The sequence below is a fragment of the Chaetomium globosum genome, genomic scaffold (genome assembly GCF_000143365.1).
Source record: "Chaetomium globosum CBS 148.51 scaffold_5 genomic scaffold, whole genome shotgun sequence".
Classification (NCBI taxonomy): domain Eukaryota; kingdom Fungi; phylum Ascomycota; class Sordariomycetes; order Sordariales; family Chaetomiaceae; genus Chaetomium; species Chaetomium globosum.
The window spans coordinates 215139-232016 of record NT_165980.1 but is presented as its reverse complement, the minus strand read 5'-3'; the positions used below and the strand labels follow the sequence as shown (position 1 = coordinate 232016).

At 55.9% G+C, this 16878-nt stretch overlaps 5 protein-coding genes across 5 annotated transcripts; 2 read left to right on the top strand and 3 right to left on the bottom strand.

Annotated features, from left to right (window-relative positions):
- Positions 1–962: 962 nt before the first annotated feature.
- CHGG_06896 (uncharacterized protein) lies at positions 963–2040 on the bottom strand (the record flags this gene model as incomplete). Its single annotated transcript, XM_001224551.1, has 2 exons — positions 963–1451; positions 1510–2040. The coding sequence occupies 2 exons, from the start codon at positions 2038–2040 to the stop codon at positions 963–965; spliced, it is 1020 nt and encodes a 339-aa protein (XP_001224552.1).
- Positions 2041–5713: 3673 nt separating this feature from the next.
- Positions 5714–6485, top strand: CHGG_06895 (uncharacterized protein; the record flags this gene model as incomplete). The annotated part of the gene is made up of 2 exons (XM_001224550.1): positions 5714–6262; positions 6336–6485. The coding sequence occupies 2 exons, from the start codon at positions 5714–5716 to the stop codon at positions 6483–6485; spliced, it is 699 nt and encodes a 232-aa protein (XP_001224551.1).
- A 1024-nt stretch (positions 6486–7509) lies between these two features.
- Positions 7510–7958, top strand: CHGG_06894 (uncharacterized protein; the record flags this gene model as incomplete). Its single annotated transcript, XM_001224549.1, has 3 exons — positions 7510–7540; positions 7605–7729; positions 7854–7958. The coding sequence occupies 3 exons, from the start codon at positions 7510–7512 to the stop codon at positions 7956–7958; spliced, it is 261 nt and encodes an 86-aa protein (XP_001224550.1).
- Positions 7959–9460: 1502 nt separating this feature from the next.
- On the bottom strand, positions 9461–11538 carry CHGG_06893 (uncharacterized protein; the record flags this gene model as incomplete). The annotated part of the gene is made up of 4 exons (XM_001224548.1): positions 9461–9700; positions 9772–10272; positions 10365–11174; positions 11473–11538. The coding sequence occupies 4 exons, from the start codon at positions 11536–11538 to the stop codon at positions 9461–9463; spliced, it is 1617 nt and encodes a 538-aa protein (XP_001224549.1).
- A 3099-nt stretch (positions 11539–14637) lies between these two features.
- CHGG_06892 (uncharacterized protein) lies at positions 14638–15417 on the bottom strand (the record flags this gene model as incomplete). Its single annotated transcript, XM_001224547.1, has 1 exon — positions 14638–15417. The coding sequence occupies one exon, from the start codon at positions 15415–15417 to the stop codon at positions 14638–14640; it is 780 nt and encodes a 259-aa protein (XP_001224548.1).
- Between the last annotated feature and the right edge of the window lie 1461 nt (positions 15418–16878).

The following is a 16878-nucleotide window of genomic DNA, read 5'->3' as shown; positions in this document are numbered from 1 at the left end:
AATTGGGGTCTCTTGGACGTCTATACGAAAATTCTAAGTCACGATGCAGCAGCGAGCGCTACATTCCCCGACCGAATGTAGTTGGGGTAACAAAGGACGTCTATAAAGGAAATTACTTTTAAGGCATGAATCGATCTCTAAAGCAATTTTCCTCGTCAGACCGTTGGTGCCAGAAACCAACGCTTTGGGATATCTCGAAATTACTTTTGTAGCCGGTGTATAGCATCTCAAGGGAATTTTAGTGGGCAGACGCAGTGGGCGCGGATGGTGGCGATGGTGGGGGGTTCGGTGGTGGTGGTGGGTTTTTCGGAGGCTGGGTTGGGGTGGGCGTCGGCAGGTGCAGCCGGGGCAGTGGGATGTGCTTGGGGACGCGAGTGGGCGCGGGGATGATGCCGATGGCGTGGGGTTCTTGGTGGTGGTGCGTGCGGTTTTTCGGAAGGCTGGGTTGGGGTGGGCGTTGCGGCAGGTGCAGTCCGGGGCAGTCGGGATGTGCTTGGAGAGGGCCGCGGTGGGAAAGGGGATGATGCCGAACGGCGCGGAGTTGGGTCTCTTGAGGGGTGCGTCGATGAGGCGGGGGGGGTTTCGGTTGGGTGGGTGGTGGCGGGTTTTTCGGAAGTTGGGGCTTGGGGTTGGGGTGGGCGTGGCAGGTGCAGCCGGGGCAGTTGGGGATGTGCTTGGGGGCGGCCACGGGTTGGGGAAAAGGGGGATGATGCCGAAGGGCGTGGGTTTCTTTGGCGAGGGGTGCCGGGGTTCGGTGAAGGCGGATGGCCCTGGCCGGTAGTGCACGTTGGCGGTTACTTGAAGTTGAGCTTGGACGCAGTGCTGGGAAGAGGACCTCCGGCCTCGACGTCGCGGAGGCGTAGGCGCGGTCCACGGGTAGATTACCAGGAGGCGGTGGGGATAACCACGAGCATCCAGAAGTTGGGCGAGACGAGCAGGGCTTTGCCGAAGGAGATGCCAAACTAGATGGTAGATGGACTCGGCGGTGAGCCAGCCATGACTTTGGGGCCCCAAAAACAACAAAACGAGGCCAGCCAAGGCCCATGAAGCGGTGGATACCCTCGAACCAGTTGTGCATGATGCCGGCGGAGGTGGGGGTTTGCCGCCGAGGGACCAGCATTCGACACGAGGAGGAACAGGATGAAGGTAGCTGAATACCCAAAGTAGATGTAGCTGCGGAGGACGCTGAGCGAGCCAGCACTCTGAAACTCCATGGTCAGGAGCACGAGGAACGCAATGTACCAGCAAGTAGCAGCTACGGCGCCGCCGCTGTGGATGCCGCCATACGAGTACACCTTTGCCGCAAGGGTGCGGATTCGAAAGGGGAGGTTCTTGGTCCAGGTGCCGAATACCCAAAACATGGAATTGACGACATGCTCGTTGCGGACAAGCATGGCAGCGAGGATGTTTGCCGTCACCGCGATGCTGGCTTGCTGGTAGGTCAGCTTGGACTGTTGCTCTGAAACAAAGTGGCGGGCAATGAGAACGGCCAGGGCGATGATGTTGCACGAGGTAAACAAGGCAGAAGATGCGGCGGTAGACGGAGCCAAAGTTCCACCTCAAATAGCGGTAGAACCGAGACCCCTTTTTCGGGGGCAAGGGCGAGGTGTCGAGGCCATGACTCTCGAATAGATCTGGTTCTGAAACAACGGCCTTCGGCTTGAACTCTTTGGCGCTCAAGGGTGGTGTTCCTGATAGGGTGTTTGAAGACGAGTTTACAGACGCCCCAGCTTCTTCAACATCGCGAGGGGCCCGGACGATGCTAGTGCGGACTCCGAGGAAGCTGTTTCTGAGTGGCTGTGTGTCGGACTCGTCGTCACTGCTGTCGGACTCGCAGTCTGAAACATCGTCCCCAAGTGGAGCAGGTGGAGGAGGCAAGGAGGCTTCAAGTCTGGGGTTGGAAGGGCGTTGCTGATTGTAGATAGGAGCGGGACGCATTGGTCGGACACCACGAGGAGGTATCGTGTGTGAAGGAGACGTGGGACGGGGAGGGCGAACCGGTGGCCCTGGCAGTGAAAGATGTCTTGACACGGATGTCATTGTGATGAGGATGTGTGTTTTGGGTTTGAAAACCGTGCGTAGTGATAGGATAACTTGGCGAGCAGTAGATGAAGGGTCTATGTGCTGGCGAAGCCAGGACGAGTACCAAGTCTTGAGGGCCAGGCCGTGATCCTTGGAGGGTGGTAATGTGGTGAGTCAGGATCTGGTGAGCAGTAGGATGGGCTTGTCTTATAGACAGAGCGGTGGTCTCCTCTTGACAAACGCTGGCGTTGGAAGCCTTGCATGTTCTGGGAGCATGGGCCAGTGTTGATCTTGCATGGTTACGGCCGCCAGCCTCGATGTCTTCTTCCGAGCCCCTGAATGTTCTCGGAATAGGAACGCTCCATCCCCCAGCGTCAGGGAGTAGGTGGGAGGGTGACGCCATACTCTACCCCTGAGAGGGACATGTAGCCAGTTGTTGTTTACAGTCCCGTCAGGACGGTTCGATGGAGTTCAATATTCTTGGCTATTCCCGTAAATAGCAGCTCGCGGCGACCAAAACGAGAAAGCTAGGCGCCGTTGGTATGTTTCGCGTATATCAACGAGCCCAATATCACCTCGGTTCTCTGGGTCGAGCGCAGGCTGGGTGGCGCGGCTCTTGACGGGAGGGATCATGGTTCCAGAATCCCAGGGATGCAGGGGAACCATCCAACGTGATGCCCGCATAGTGTTGCTTTGCAGGAAGAAACATAGATAGACCAGCAGCTGCAGGTCGGCAATCTGTACAAGGCCAAAGGTCGAATCAAGGCTGGTCGGGTTACTACGGGTGGAAGGGGGAGTAGGTAGGTACTTTGCATTCACATGCACGATAACGTTATTTGGAGACACGGGCTGAAGCGAACCGTCGCTCATTGCACAGTACAACATGGGACGACACGGTACGGAACCTCGGATTTTTTGGGTTGCAAGCGGAAACGGCTGGGGATCTGCGCCATGGTTCGCTGCAGCTCAGGCTCGTGGCGGATCTTCCCTAGGATGCCACGACGTTGATGTATGGAAAAGAAGGCTGGAGGTTAACCTGGACACACAACACAGCATTTTGCCCAGTTCGCCCTTAATTCCATGACTCGTAGGCCTGTAAAATTTGTGGTTCTCGGAGTTGGTCATCAAGAGCTGTCCTCTGCCTGCAAAACACCAACAAGATGGAGGTTATCTGGGCGGTGATTCGGGCAATCACCCTGATGGAAGCAAGTTATTCTGGGAAACGAAAAAGAATGTGGGTGAAATGCTTCTGTGGGGCAACAGCCGGGCCGTCCAAAGTCGAAACAATCCCCTTGTTCAGTGATTGGTTCAGCGGCCGCCCACCCAAAAATAATCCCCTGCAAGCCCACCTCAGGTGCTTCCCTGCTGCGCAACCCTCCTTCAACATCCGTTTCCGAATTGTCGGCCCGCTGTCCTCCCGGGTGGCTTGTTCATCAAACGCCTTGCGGGAGAAGAATCGCATCAAGTTCCGTACCGCGCCTTGCCGTGTTTTGTTTGGCGCGCGATCGCGGGAAGTAGATCGCGGATCGAGAAACGCGTTGCCCCGGCTTGGCTTGCATTGCCTTTTTCTCCAATTCCAATCGGGCACTCGGCCATGCCTTGTTTGGCTCAAATTCGCTTCGAAAGTCCAGCTGAAGTTCGGCCTGCGCGACAAAATAGGTTGGCTTGGCTGCTTTGCCCCCAACGGCCCCCAACACCCCAAACAGCATCCCGCCCATAAACGCTTCCACACCTTGTCTCCATGTCTGCTGCCAGTGTTCGGCTTAGGCACCCGAGCAGTCCTGCGCCGCACGTGGTTCCAACGAAGCCACATACTGTGTAAGCGTGTACTTCGGTAGGCGGACAGCTTTCATCTTGACCATTCATTGGTCCACTGGCTCCCCAGTTAGGTATCCCAACACCAACCATTCCTGTGATCGCCAGCCTCCCAAATCTCAGCAGACTTTGGTTCATGATCGGCAGGAATACGTTGTAACTCCGTAACTCCGTAACCGCCGACCTCCGTTATTCTTAGAGCCTCTCCCCTGATGTTGTCTGTCAAGAGCTTAGAAAGACCTTTGTCATTCCTATCGTCCAATTCTCGTTGTTGGGGGTGCACAATGGGGCCACGAGAAGGCACATGCAGTCGATGTTCAGGGGGGCGAACATTCGGTTGCCGGGAAAGTGATGTTGAACCGGAGATGCGATGACCCGTCCGCAAACCGCCAGACCAACTGCCAAAACATCAACCTTGATCTAAAGACTCGTGTTTTCAGATGCGGATAGGGAGTGCCAGCTCTGGAAGCATCCGGTAACAAACCAACTAGTGCCGCCCCCTAGCCAGGGGAAGACGCCCAAAAGGGAAGACGCCCAAATTCATGTACTTTTGACTGCCAAAGTCGCAGAAACATGTATAACTACGGTGGGAAAAATTTCGGTGATTCTGTTTTCTCACTTTCCTACCCAAACCACCTAGGAGGCTTGCTATCTATATAAGGTTAAGAAAGAACGTACCGCGAAAAACGTAAAAGCTCAAGGCTTCCTCTATCGGGACACGCTTGTCCAGATCCTTCTGTAACTGCGAGCTTTTTCCAGAGGGCTGTCCGTCAGAGCGTCTGATGTCATGAGATGTATTTATTTACTGTTACCGCTGTAATCTACGACGGAGGAGGCTGCCGGAGGCCAAAATGTATTCCAGAGTCGTATCGGATGCCCTTCCGGCCTTCCCATGGGTTGGAATCCGCCGCTAACTTCCATGTGTGGGAGATGGGCTCTCAGCCTCCAACAGGGAACAAAATCGGGAGAGTACACGCGACATTTACAGCAGGTAGTTTCGAGTTTCCACGGGATCTGAGCCAGCCTTAGTCGTCACGCGGCTGGATGGTCGAAATCTAACATTCGTTGCTGCCAGCTGTAAAACACATAATCAGTGCGTACAAGCGCCCATCCTAAGATAATGTCGGAATGTATATAGGTCCTGTTTTGTTTTGTCCTGTTCCCAAAAGAAACGGGATATCTGATCTCAGGCTTCGTATCAGGACCCGTCCACCCACATAGCCCTTCACCGCATATCGGTCAAACAACAATCGCCGAGACGAAGAGAACTGCCGCCTTAGTTACAAGGAAGTCATTTATTGCGAGACTTATCTTTATCCTTGGAATATAGCTGGTGATAGGCGGATACAAGGCCAGAATCCACGACCCGCTTCCTGTCGCACGGTTGAAATCAGTGCACGGCGTTCCTATGCTCTATTACGGCGAATGAAAGCTTCGGCTTAGAGTTGCCAAGTAAGAATCGTGGTGAACCTAACGTATATTGTGTAACGCTGTTTCTCCTCCAATCATAAAATGTTCCATCTCAATTTATACACAGTTCAACTAAGGTCTCCAAATGCCATGATGCTTACCATGGTCCAGGAAGGGCAAGCCAAGCCGGGCCAAGATTGTCAATATCACTCTCTCGAGCCCAATCCGGGTGATACAGAGCCACTGCCGGGTGTCAATGGCTGTACAGAAATCCGGGGTAATAAGGTTAATATCGAGTGCCGGAGACGTGGGCATCTTGAGGATTAGCGCGTCCGCAAGGCTGTCCAAGGCTGGGTGAGTTAGCCTAGGGGTATTTAAAAGACCAGAGCCATGGCAAGAAGAAAAAAGGTTTTCCCCACGACAGTCGATCTTCCGCCATCTCTCCTGCTACGCAAGACACACCAACATGAAGTCCTTCTTTGTTGCAGCGGCGCTGGCCGCGTCTGCTGAGGCGCACTACATCTTCAACATCTTGATGGTCAACGACCAACGCATGGGCGGCGAGTACACCTACGTCCGCCGCAACAGCAACTCGTACATGCCGACGTTCCCCGACATCGTGACCAGCAACGACCTGCGCTGCAACGTTGGTGCCAAGCCCGGCGGCGGCGTACAGACGGCCACGGTCAAGGCGGGCGACAAGATCGGCTTCAAGCTGTTCAACAACGAGTTTATAGAGCACCCCGGCCCGGGCTTCGTTTACATGTCCCTCGCCCCCAACGGGGTGGCCAACTACGACGGTTCGGGCGATTGGTTCAAGGTGTACGAGACCGGGCTCTGCAGGGGCAACGCGGCGTCGGACGGAAACTGGTGCTCCTACAACAAGGACCGCCTCGAGTTTGTCATCCCGCCCAAGACGCCACCGGGAGAGTATCTCGTCCGCGTCGAGCACATCGGTCTGCATGAGGGGTTCAAGAACCGCGCCCAGTTCTACATGGAATGCGCCCAGCTCAAGGTAAGCCAGCCAACCCCTGAGTGTTCTCCGAATAGGCCAGGCGAGGAAGGAAATAACTGACATTGATGGACAGATTACGGGCCCCGGTGGCGGCACGCCCGGACCGTTGGCCAAGATTCCCGGCATTTACAAGGCCAGCGACCCCGGTATTGCCTACGACAAGTGGAAGAGCAACCCCGCCCCGTACCAGATGCCTGGCCCGGCGGTTTGGAACGGAAACTAGGTGGTGAAGTACAGGTATCAACGGCGGTAAGAGGACGCAAACCGAGCAACTCCGGTTGAGTGGTTTCTGCATGCGGGGATCTTGTGTTCACAGTACCCCGCAGGGGGTTCAGTGCTCTGTGGTTGCACATGTTAGCGGGAGACAGCTCAGCGTTTACCCCTTATTTTGAACCCGCGCAAGTGTTGTAGGCCTCGCTCGCTGGATCGTTGCTTGCCTCCTGGCAGAGATTGGCCGTCTAAATTTAAACCCATCTTGCAAACGCCGCACGCGTCAGCTTGAAGTCTTGTTTTCCCACACCCAGCAAGCTGTTGTACCCAACAAGCCGCTGTGCCGCCGCTCAGTGGCCCAAATCGTGTACCCCTGCACATTGCATGGAGACTGAACCAGACCACCGGGTTGGCTGGTGGCCCCCAAAACAGCAGCATGCTGCAGTGTGCGACAGTTGATCCGTGGTCGAGCGACAGATCAACTCAAGAGTCAGGGTGATTTCCTAGAATGACCTGGACAACAACACCGTGTGCGGGGCAACATTCCTTAGTGTTTCCTCAGACCGTCAATCCTTAACACCACGACAAGGCTCTCGGTCGACTCCCCTATGGGGAATGTCGCATCAATCGGCAATTCGGCATGCGGTGTGCTGGCATGGTAGCTCCGTGGGGGCTAAAGGCGGCAAGTATGTAGATGGATAGAAAGTCGGTCACTAAATAAAGATTCACATCGCGAGAACTGAGGATGTGATCGGCGAGGATGGGACTGCAAGCCGAAGTTTGGAGTCATCGCGGGGTTCCAAAATACTGCCGCTTTCGGTTAATGCACGAAGCGATTCCGATAACTAACTAAGGAATTCACAGATTAGATTAAATATATCACGTGGGATCACACGTGAATAGCCCCCCCAAGGCCGGAGCTTGGGCGGTCCGAGCTCCACTGCGGCTTCTCGGTTCTGGGTGTGTCAAGCGAACCTCTACAACCACGACATCGACTCGCGCAATTGTCGCTCGCAGCCGCTCAATTGCAGCCCAAAATGGCGTTAGAATCCGACGAGACACCACGGCGTAAGGAACCCGTCGTATCACCAGTTCCATCCGGCGCCTGAGTCAGCTGACAAAACGACCACAGGGGCGACCCGCGAGGAAATGCGCGATGCGAAGCTGCCCTTGCAATACCGGGACAGCTGCGCCCACCTTCTGATCCCGCTCAACCGCTGTCGCTTCGAGACCTGGTACATGCCGTGGAAGTGCGAGGTACGATATCCGCCCGGAGGAAGACGCAGGAGCAGGAGCAGGAGCAAGAGCAGGACCAAGATGATGCGGGGAGAGGGGAATGAGAGAAAGACCGCATCGGCTGACTCGCCCCCGCGACACACAGGACGAGAGACACAGCTACGAAAAGTGCCAGTACGTCGAGTTCAAGAAGCGCGTCGCCAAGATGGACGAGCTCAGGGAGGCCAAGGCTGGTGCGCGGAGCAACTGAGCAGGCCGGGGGGAGGAGGTCTTGCCGTGTACATATGGATGCGGGAGAAGGATCGTGGGGGCCTGGCAGCGATAGACGCCAATGCATTGTGCCTGATACTGGTTCTTCTTGTCTTTGGATATCTGGGCCCAGCTTTCGGTTGACCACTAACCCAATTGCCGCACGAGCGAGCGAGCACAGCCAGACAGGGCCTGCGACGATACCATCAATTGTGAGCAGGGCGAGGAACAATGCCGGGCGGCAAACTCCACTCTCAAGTCGATCCCCACGCCGGCTCTTGGCCACGGAAATGCTCTCATCTGTGCGCCATCGGACATATGCAAGTCGCCGGCGACCAAATTAGAGGACGATGCAGGTTGGGGTTAACAACGCACGCGCCGGTATTCGAGCAAGCATCCAAGGGCGGTGGCAAGTTCAAGTCGCAGTCAAGGGCCACCTGGGAGCTACTTGGGTACGTTGGGGGCTAGGGTTTGTGGGAAAAGGCTGATATGACAGACAGCATGCCAGCACCCCTCCACGATTCACTCGCCTCCACCTCAACTTCGGGCCACTCTTTTCTTCGGATAGCTATCGATAACAAATCCCTCCGATTGAATCCCAATCATTGCCGCTTTATTCCCACGCTGTTCGTGTTCATACCAACAACTCTGACGAGGATGGACCGCGTCATAAAATCTCCAGGGTTCCCGAGACACCAGCCATGATGATTCGGCCACAAAATGTCTAGTGCTAATCAACCTCAACCATGGCACCAGTGTAGAAACGGTCCGATCGCCGGTGAAATTGAAAACAACTCGCCCTTGGCAGCACCTTGACCCCCATCATCATACGATAAATAAAGATCGGTGGTTGGGTCTCAGCCTCAGACGGCACCAGCACGGCGGGTCGAAGATAAGGGCATCTTGCGGATCAGCGTGTCCATTTGGTGGCGAGGAAGAAAAAATCAAGTTCGGGCTTGGATTTCGGGTGCTACACCCGGAAAGAGAGCCAGGCGACCCAAGGTCCGCGCCTCAACTGATCGGGGGGATGAGCAAGGTTTTATCCCCGCGGAGATGGCCTTTCCATGATAGACTTATCTAGCACCCTGCTTCGGATGCCAGATAACGTTGGTGTCCGGTAAGACCCGGCGCGGTTGGGAGGATGCCCGTTTATCTCTGCCAAGACGGCCCCTTGCCAGAGCCTCAGACTCGGTGCAGATAAGGAGATAACGGCAGGGCTGACTTGGGCCGGACTGTGGGGGTCTAGACCCCTTCCGGACGTGGGATGGGTTGGTCTCACGCATATGCATGCCGGAAAACTTCTGGGAACCCTCCTTTCATCGGCCCCTGGAGAACCCGGCCATCGGATCGTCGCGATATTGAGACGGGACGTCACAAGCTTGGCCAACAGTCGGCCCAACGGCGACAATGGACAAATCTATATCTACCCGCGGCAGACATAGGTTGACGGGCTTCTGGTGTTGTCCATCATATCACCAACATCAAGCTTCCATCCCCTGAGTCCTAGCTACTGCTGCCTTGCGCAACAGCATCAGCAACAATGGGCTTCCAGGTATCTGACCTCTGGCGAACGCCAACCGTCAACCCAGTGAACAAAAAAGCACGAAGCGTGCCCATCCTAAACCCCATCGACGCCCATGGCCGAGTCTTTTTCTTTTCGTGGCTCGGCTTCATGCTGTCGTTCTGGGCCTGGTACACCTTTCCGCCCTTGGTAGGTGACCTCGAAACCGGCCTATGGAGACCCTACTGACAATTCGCAGTTGTCCGTCACGATCAAGACGGACCTCGACCTCACCTCGGAGGAGGTGGCCAACTCCAACATCATCTCTCTCGTAGCCACGCTTGCGGTCCGGTTCATGGCTGGCCCGCTCTGCGACCAGTTTGGCCCGCGCAGGGTATTCAGCCTGCTGCTGCTGGTGGGCAGCATCCCCATCGGGCTGGCGCCGCTGATCAAGGACGCGACGGGGCTCTACATCATCCGCCTCTTTATCGGAATCCTGGGCGGCGCCTTTGTCCCCTGCCAAGTCTGGTGCACCGGCTGGTTCGACAAGAACGTGGTCGGTACCGCCAACGCCCTCTCGGGCGGTTGGGGCAACGCCGGCGGCGGCATCACCTACTTTATCATGCCGGCCGTGTATGATTCGCTTGTCCATCGGTGGGGGCACAGCCCCGACCAGGCATGGCGCATCACCTTTGTCGTGCCGCTGGTGTGCTTGATCACCTGCGGCGTCGGCCTGCTGCTGCTGTGTGAGAGACACGCCCATGGAGACATGGTACGCTTTTCCTCCTGCCTTGCTGTTCCTACTCTCCCACCACTAACACCCCCACCAGGAACGACCGGCACAACATCCAACCCCCCACTGAACCCCATGACACCATCGTCTCCATCCCCGGCACCATCACGGACCGCGAAACCTCCAGCACCACCACCCCCATCGGCAAAGCCAGCGACGGCGACGGCACCACGTCCGACCTCGAAAAATCCTTCCCCAAATCCACCACCACCACCACCACAACCACCACACCCTTCCCCTTCGACCACGCCACCGCGCACACGGAAGAAATCATCCGCCCCCCGACCCTCCACACCGCCCTCCCCATCCTCCTCAGCCGCCACGCCCTCTTCCACGTCGCCACCTACGCCTGCTCCTTCGGCGGCGAGCTGGCCATCAACTCGGTGCTGGCCGCCTACTACCTGCGCAACTTCCCCTATCTGGGGCAGACCCGCGCATCGAACTACGCCGCGGTGTTTGGGTTTCTGAATTTTGTGACAAGGCCGTTGGGGGGGGTCGTGGGCGATGTGCTGTATAAGGTGTCGGGGGGGCAGCTGTGGTGGAAGAAGGGGTGGGTGCATGTGTGTGGCGTGGTGACGGGGGTGTTGCTGATTGTGATTGGGGTGCTGGATCCGCATGATTTGGGGACCATGATTGGGTTGGTGGTGCTGATGGCGGTGTTTCATGAGGCGGGGAATGGGGCGAACTTTGCATTGATTCCGCATGTGTTTCCGCATGCGAATGGGTTGATGTCGGGGTTGACGGGCGCGGGGGGGAATCTGGGCGGGGTGGTGTTTGCCGTGGTGTTTCGGTTTATGGATGGCGGGACGAATTATGCGAAGGGGTTTTGGGTTATTGGTATTGTGCATGTCGTGCTGAATCTGGCGGTTTGCTGGGTGCCCCCGATTCCGAAGGGGCAGGTTGGTGGTCGTTGAAGAGGTTGTCTATAGACAATGGTATTAAGTGGGATTCTGAGCTGATGCGTTCTTTACTGGTTGTTTTCAATGTTTCTCGTTAATCGTTCGCCTGACCTTTAGTGTTCTTGAGGATCGAAATGATAAGTTTATAAGGATAGGAGAGATTGTCAAGGCCCAGGAAGCTTCACGCAGGCCTCCAAAGCGGAGGAGGGCGGCCACCCCGGAAGATCTACAACCTGTCGTTGATGAGGCACAGGAAATGATTGTCTGTGGTCTGCAGAGGGTCCGCAAGGCCGAGGATATTCAGTAGGCATTTTGTACATACAATAGAAATGACTGGTGTTGTGGATGCTTTGGACATTTGAATGGAAGGGGTACACTCGTAGATCATGTTCGGTTGTGGGGTCGTTCGGTTGTGGGGACAAGACTTCTAATCCCTCATTCTCACCGTTCCCCCCTCTCTGTGAACCATTACATGACATGTGCCAGGAATGGTTCCTCGCGGGGCCCCTCTCCGGAAGCGACAACCCCTGCCTCGATCACCGCCGCCTGCCCTGATTTTGAACCGTCATCTCAACACCACGCTTATCAGATTAGTGCCGAGTTCAGAGAGCCTGGGATACCAGCCAGAAACAGCGAGCCAAGGCCAACTTCCCTGCTGCGAGGGTTAGCTATAGGAAGCCGTCCCATCACGCCGCCACGCTACGAGGAGCGGCCGTAACGGCGGCAGCCGCAGCACCGTCCGGACCACGCGGCCGAGACGTCCTGCCGGCCCCGCCGGGTTAATAGTGGGTTAATAGCCCGAGCGCCCCGCCCGCAGGAGAGCATGGAAGTCGAAGTCTGCTGCGATGCGACGGGGTATGGGAGACAGGGGTAGGCAGATTTAAAAATGAAATCACTGTCCTGGAACGTCGGGTGTGCGGTTAGAGAGAGGGGGGTTTGTTGGTTTGGGAGCTGTTGGTGGCCCGGGGTTTAGGAAGCGGGAGAGGGGGGTGGCAGTGGTGGACAAGAGGCGGTGAATGGAGGCGGTCAGTGGTTGTAGGTGTGGTTGTGGTTTGGTGGAGGGGAGATTGTGAGGGGATGAAAACGGTGCCGTTGATCTTTTGGGAGGCGGTGGGTTTTTCAGGGGAGAGTTCCGCACGCGGGCGTAGGTCGGTCTTGTTTGCCCATGTCTCCCGTATTTTCCGCCTCCGCCGCGCGCGTTTAGGCGTCCGCTCATGCGTGGTTCTGAATCCTGACCACTGCGTCGCGACCTGCCATGGCATTCCAGAGCTGGGGATTGAACTGCATCGTGGTCGTGTGCGTTTCCTTGGAGGGTTGTATATTTTTCTAAACCCAAACGAATGACTATGACGCTTGCCAGCAGCTGTCACGAAACTCCTCTGACCTAACCAATGACTATGACGTCGTCCAGCAGCTGCCATGCCAACTCTTCGGGTACAAGCTGCAGCATATTCCCACCCGCCATAACCTTAGCCACATCTGTATGAGATATCTGGGTGCCTGCACCTTCTGATACCGGAGTTGTTAGCCCAAACCAGTGTCCTTGAAGCCGCGGTCGAGGCGGAATCGCCGTGGTGTAAAACTTACTGTTCTCCGTACTCCCTATTATAAGACGTTCGACTCAAGTGTCATAGCCGGAGTCGTTGGCGCGGCACTCGGCGCACCTGTGAGCCCCGGTCTGATACCGCGGCCTCGAGTCCCAGCCGACCTGACCAGGAGCGTGTCTTCTGGTCATTCTTCGAAGCTCCATACAAGCGATGGTCACTCCGTTCCCAATGACCACGCCGCATGTCGGGCAGGGTGTAAACCTTCTCCAGCACATGGCGTCAAGAGTTGCAAATAAGTGAGAGAAAAGTGAGGAATGGGGTGTGTTGGGTCTGTGTCTGGTGGTTCGTAATCTTGGCCACTGGTTGAAAGAAGGAGGAGGGAGGAGACGAGGCGATCGACTCTGACTGTTGAGGTATGAGGTCAATGGCTAGATAGAAAGAGAGAGTTATATAGCCAAATCCTCACGTCGTCGTGGGGACAGGGGCCTGGGTCAAGGCCACGCCACGATCCCTCAATTGTCCATCCAGCATCTTTTCAACCGCGGCCACTCTTGGCCATGATTCTGACCCTCATTCTGGCCTTTGGGGGCCGTGATGATATAACTAACCTCGAAGGATATTCGACAATCCTCCATCACTCTCCTCCGGCCCAAACGACGCTTGAAACAGGCCGGCACACCACGCCCTTGTTGACTGAGACGAGAAAAGCCCAGTATGATACCAACCGCCAACGGCATACATATGGCCACACCTGGTGATGGCGCCGCAGACAGGCCGGAGGGCCTATGGGCGACTGGTCGGCCAGCGTAGAGGACAGGCACTTGGAGGACATATGCCGCTGCCAGATACCAACAACAGGCCCAACCAACCAGCCGGACCTACCCAGACTCCCCCAGCCATCCAAGCCAACTGACCAGCGATCTAAAATTGGAATTTGAACGCAGGTCGCTGTTTCGGCCGTGCTGCGCTTCTGGCTCCTCAGACCCGAGCTCTAGCTAGCCCGCTGGGCTGGACAGCTCAGGAGCGGCATCTCCTCACAGGAGTCGTGGAGCTCCTCTTGCGGGGGACGACGGGGTGGTGATGTAGTGGATAAAGCAGTTGTGTCGTCTGGAGAGAGGAACCAAGTTCAGTCTTGGCACGCTGCCTGGATTGCAACAAATATAGAGACCAAGAGACCAAGCACGACTCCCAAGTCCACAGATATTCATGGCCTCGAAGCCTCGCGGAGTTGTGGATTTGCCTTGTTGGCTTGTTCTGTGCCCCTCGCTAAGCTGCATCGTGCGGCTGTACCCGAGGGACAGCCGGGGCTTTGGTCTGTTGCGAAACAGGCCGGCGAGGGCTGCGTCCCATGTTTCATCATGGGATGATCGGATCGGCATCTAACGCAGCACTTTGGTGATTGGGCTTGGAAATTTGGGGTTGGGAAGTTGGGCCAAAGGGATCGTGACTGTGTGGCTCGTGAGCGATCCCCATTGCATTGCTTGCCGAATAGTAATCGAATTCCAGGCAATTGTCGGTGAGTCGGGTACTATGTTAACTCCTGTGACAAGGGCTCATTCAGAGGGCTTGAACTCAAGGTTGGTACGCAATAATCTTCTTTGGCCTCAAGGTCCTTGGTCCTTTACAACTGTCGTTGTGAGTCCCCTCGGCCTTTTGTCCTTCGAAGAACCTGGAGATCCCTTAACATGATTGGTCTACACTGTTCTATGCTAACAGGTTTCACTTCATGGTGAGTGCTTATCTGATGGTGTGGTTGGTCCACGTGAGGCCAGTCGCTACAGACCACACCTCCTGATATCTGTGTCTCGTCCTTGGCGGGATGGCACAATTTCATCACGGGCCGAGGTCTTCGGTCCGAGTGTCGGATCCGTGTGACAACTCCCTTCTTGACGCCACGATTCACCATCTATAGTAGAATAGTTCCAAGCCTCGGTAGTGCCCTAACTGGTCTGCCCACAACGACGCTTATACTCGACAAGCGCCTCGGGCACCGTCTTGGCCACATCGTCGTAATCCTCCCATGTCTCCCTACCACTCTTCCACCTCACGAGCAGCTCTGGGAAGCCGTCATCCGCGATTCTATCGCCGCAAACCTCCTGTGGCTCCCACGTCTCGTCCTTGGCCTCGTCGTCCTCGTCGAGAGGAAACTCAAACTCTGGGCCATAGTCTTCCAATCTACCCTCATAACGTTTTCCATTCACATAAAAGGCCGGGCTCAGGTCGTCGTCGAAGTACGGCCGTGGGCCCTTGTCAACCTCCTGAAACTCGGTATATCTCCCGGCAACCTCCCTGTCTAGCCCCGGGCTTCTCATCATCCGGCATATGTTACCCGATTTGAGCAAGATGTGGATCGGCTGTGCTATGCTCTCGTCCACCCGTCGACGGACCTCGGGCTTGCAGTCAGGGAGAAACAGGTCGAAACAGACAAAGAGGCGGTTGCGCTCGAGCAGGACGGCATGGAGGCGCGTGTCGGCCGTATAACCGGTGACGCTGTCGGTCGATGGGACTCCGTCTTCAGCCGCCGTGGCGGATGACGGCACTGGAGGGGGCCCAAGTTGTGCGGTAACGGCGCGGGCAAGCTCCGTGACCAATTGATCGGCAAGGGCCAACGCGGCCGAGGACTGCCGGGACGGGAGTGGGTACCGCGTGTTGAGGAGACATCGTATCGTCCCGTCTGCCGTCAAGGCAACGAGGCTCTCGGGGCCTACCGTAAGCTGCATGTTCGTAGCGATCGGCTCTGCGGTGGTGGTTGTAGTTGTAAGCAGTGAGTGGTGCAGTGCGGAAGCATGGAGTTGGGTTGGATCGGGGATCAGGGATCAGGGACGTTCATGGGGGATGGCTGCGCTCGACGTCGCCCCAACATGGGTTGACTGTGTTTTCTAATTTTAGCTACCTTGGGGGTTGTGGCACGCTATGTGAGTTAAACGAATATCGGGTCCGCGTTAGACTTCTTGTGTTTAATGGGCTCAAATTGATAGGCTTGAACAGGTTGATTGGCTGGATCGGGATTAGCGGTGGTCTTTCTCTTGGTTTCATGTTTCTCGACTTGTTCGTTGAACTGGCTTACGCAGGCCTGTACGGAATAGCACGCTCCATTTCGCACCCAATTCCCAATACAAATATGATTAAATAAACTCAGAAAAGTGCATCTAACGCAGCCTTTAGCCCTTGCCCGCGCCCGTGCCCTCCCGTCAGGTTTAGCCGGCCTATTGCCGAGACCCCCCGTCAAGGCCCTGTGACCCCCCGCCATGTGTAACCCCAACCAAGACATGTACCAATTCCATGGCTCCGATTGCCCCGACCGCCAGTCGTCCATCGGTTCGACCTGGTGTGGGTCCCCGGCGGCGCCCGCAGATTGCTCTGACGGGGACCCCACAGCAATCGGTTCGACCCCGGACCGGTTGTGTTCAGATAGGTTGGGACTCCTGCGCAATCAAGTCTAGTTATTTTTCGTCTCATCTCCTCTCCTCTCTTCTCCCAGCCGTCAGCGCCTGCCGCTTTGCTGGGAGCCGAAAATGGATGCCAGTTCGAGGGAACGGGATTCCTGGATCCTGGATTTCGGGAGTCACTGGTTTCTCAAACCAACCGTCGAGGGCTGAAACGCTCATTGGAGGGTGGAGCAAGGTGGAGTCGTGGTCGCAGATCCGTGGATGATTTGGTTGGAGGTTCCATCTACGGGCGTGGGTGCAACGATAAGAGGAGTTGGCACAGACCGTTAACTACTCCCTCGGCGGAGAAATGTAAGCTTCTTGTTTTTCCCCCTTACAGTTGCTTACTGCTTTCTTGAAACGAAGCTTTAAGGACCAGTTTTCCCAATGTACAATGTACATTGAGATACCGAAGAAGAAACATTTGTTGGAACCAGCGGTATTTTAAGGCATTGAGCAGATCACTGAAGGCTTGGGTCAAAAGGAACGGAGTAGAGGGTGTTGATGGCTGTCAATTGCAGTGCTTGTTGTTGGCCCCCGGGTCACGTGACCCAGGTCCTAGGCGCAAGCCGCCGTGGGCTTGTTCTGACAACATTTGGTTTTATTTACGAGTGTTTTCTCTAATAATGTTTTGGTATGAAACTGGATATTATGAGCCTGAGCATAATCGTGTAATGATCTATTTAGTGGTGTGATGCGTGAACAACAGAACCATCGTTTACAGCCACAACCTTCAAACCTACAACCATCGCA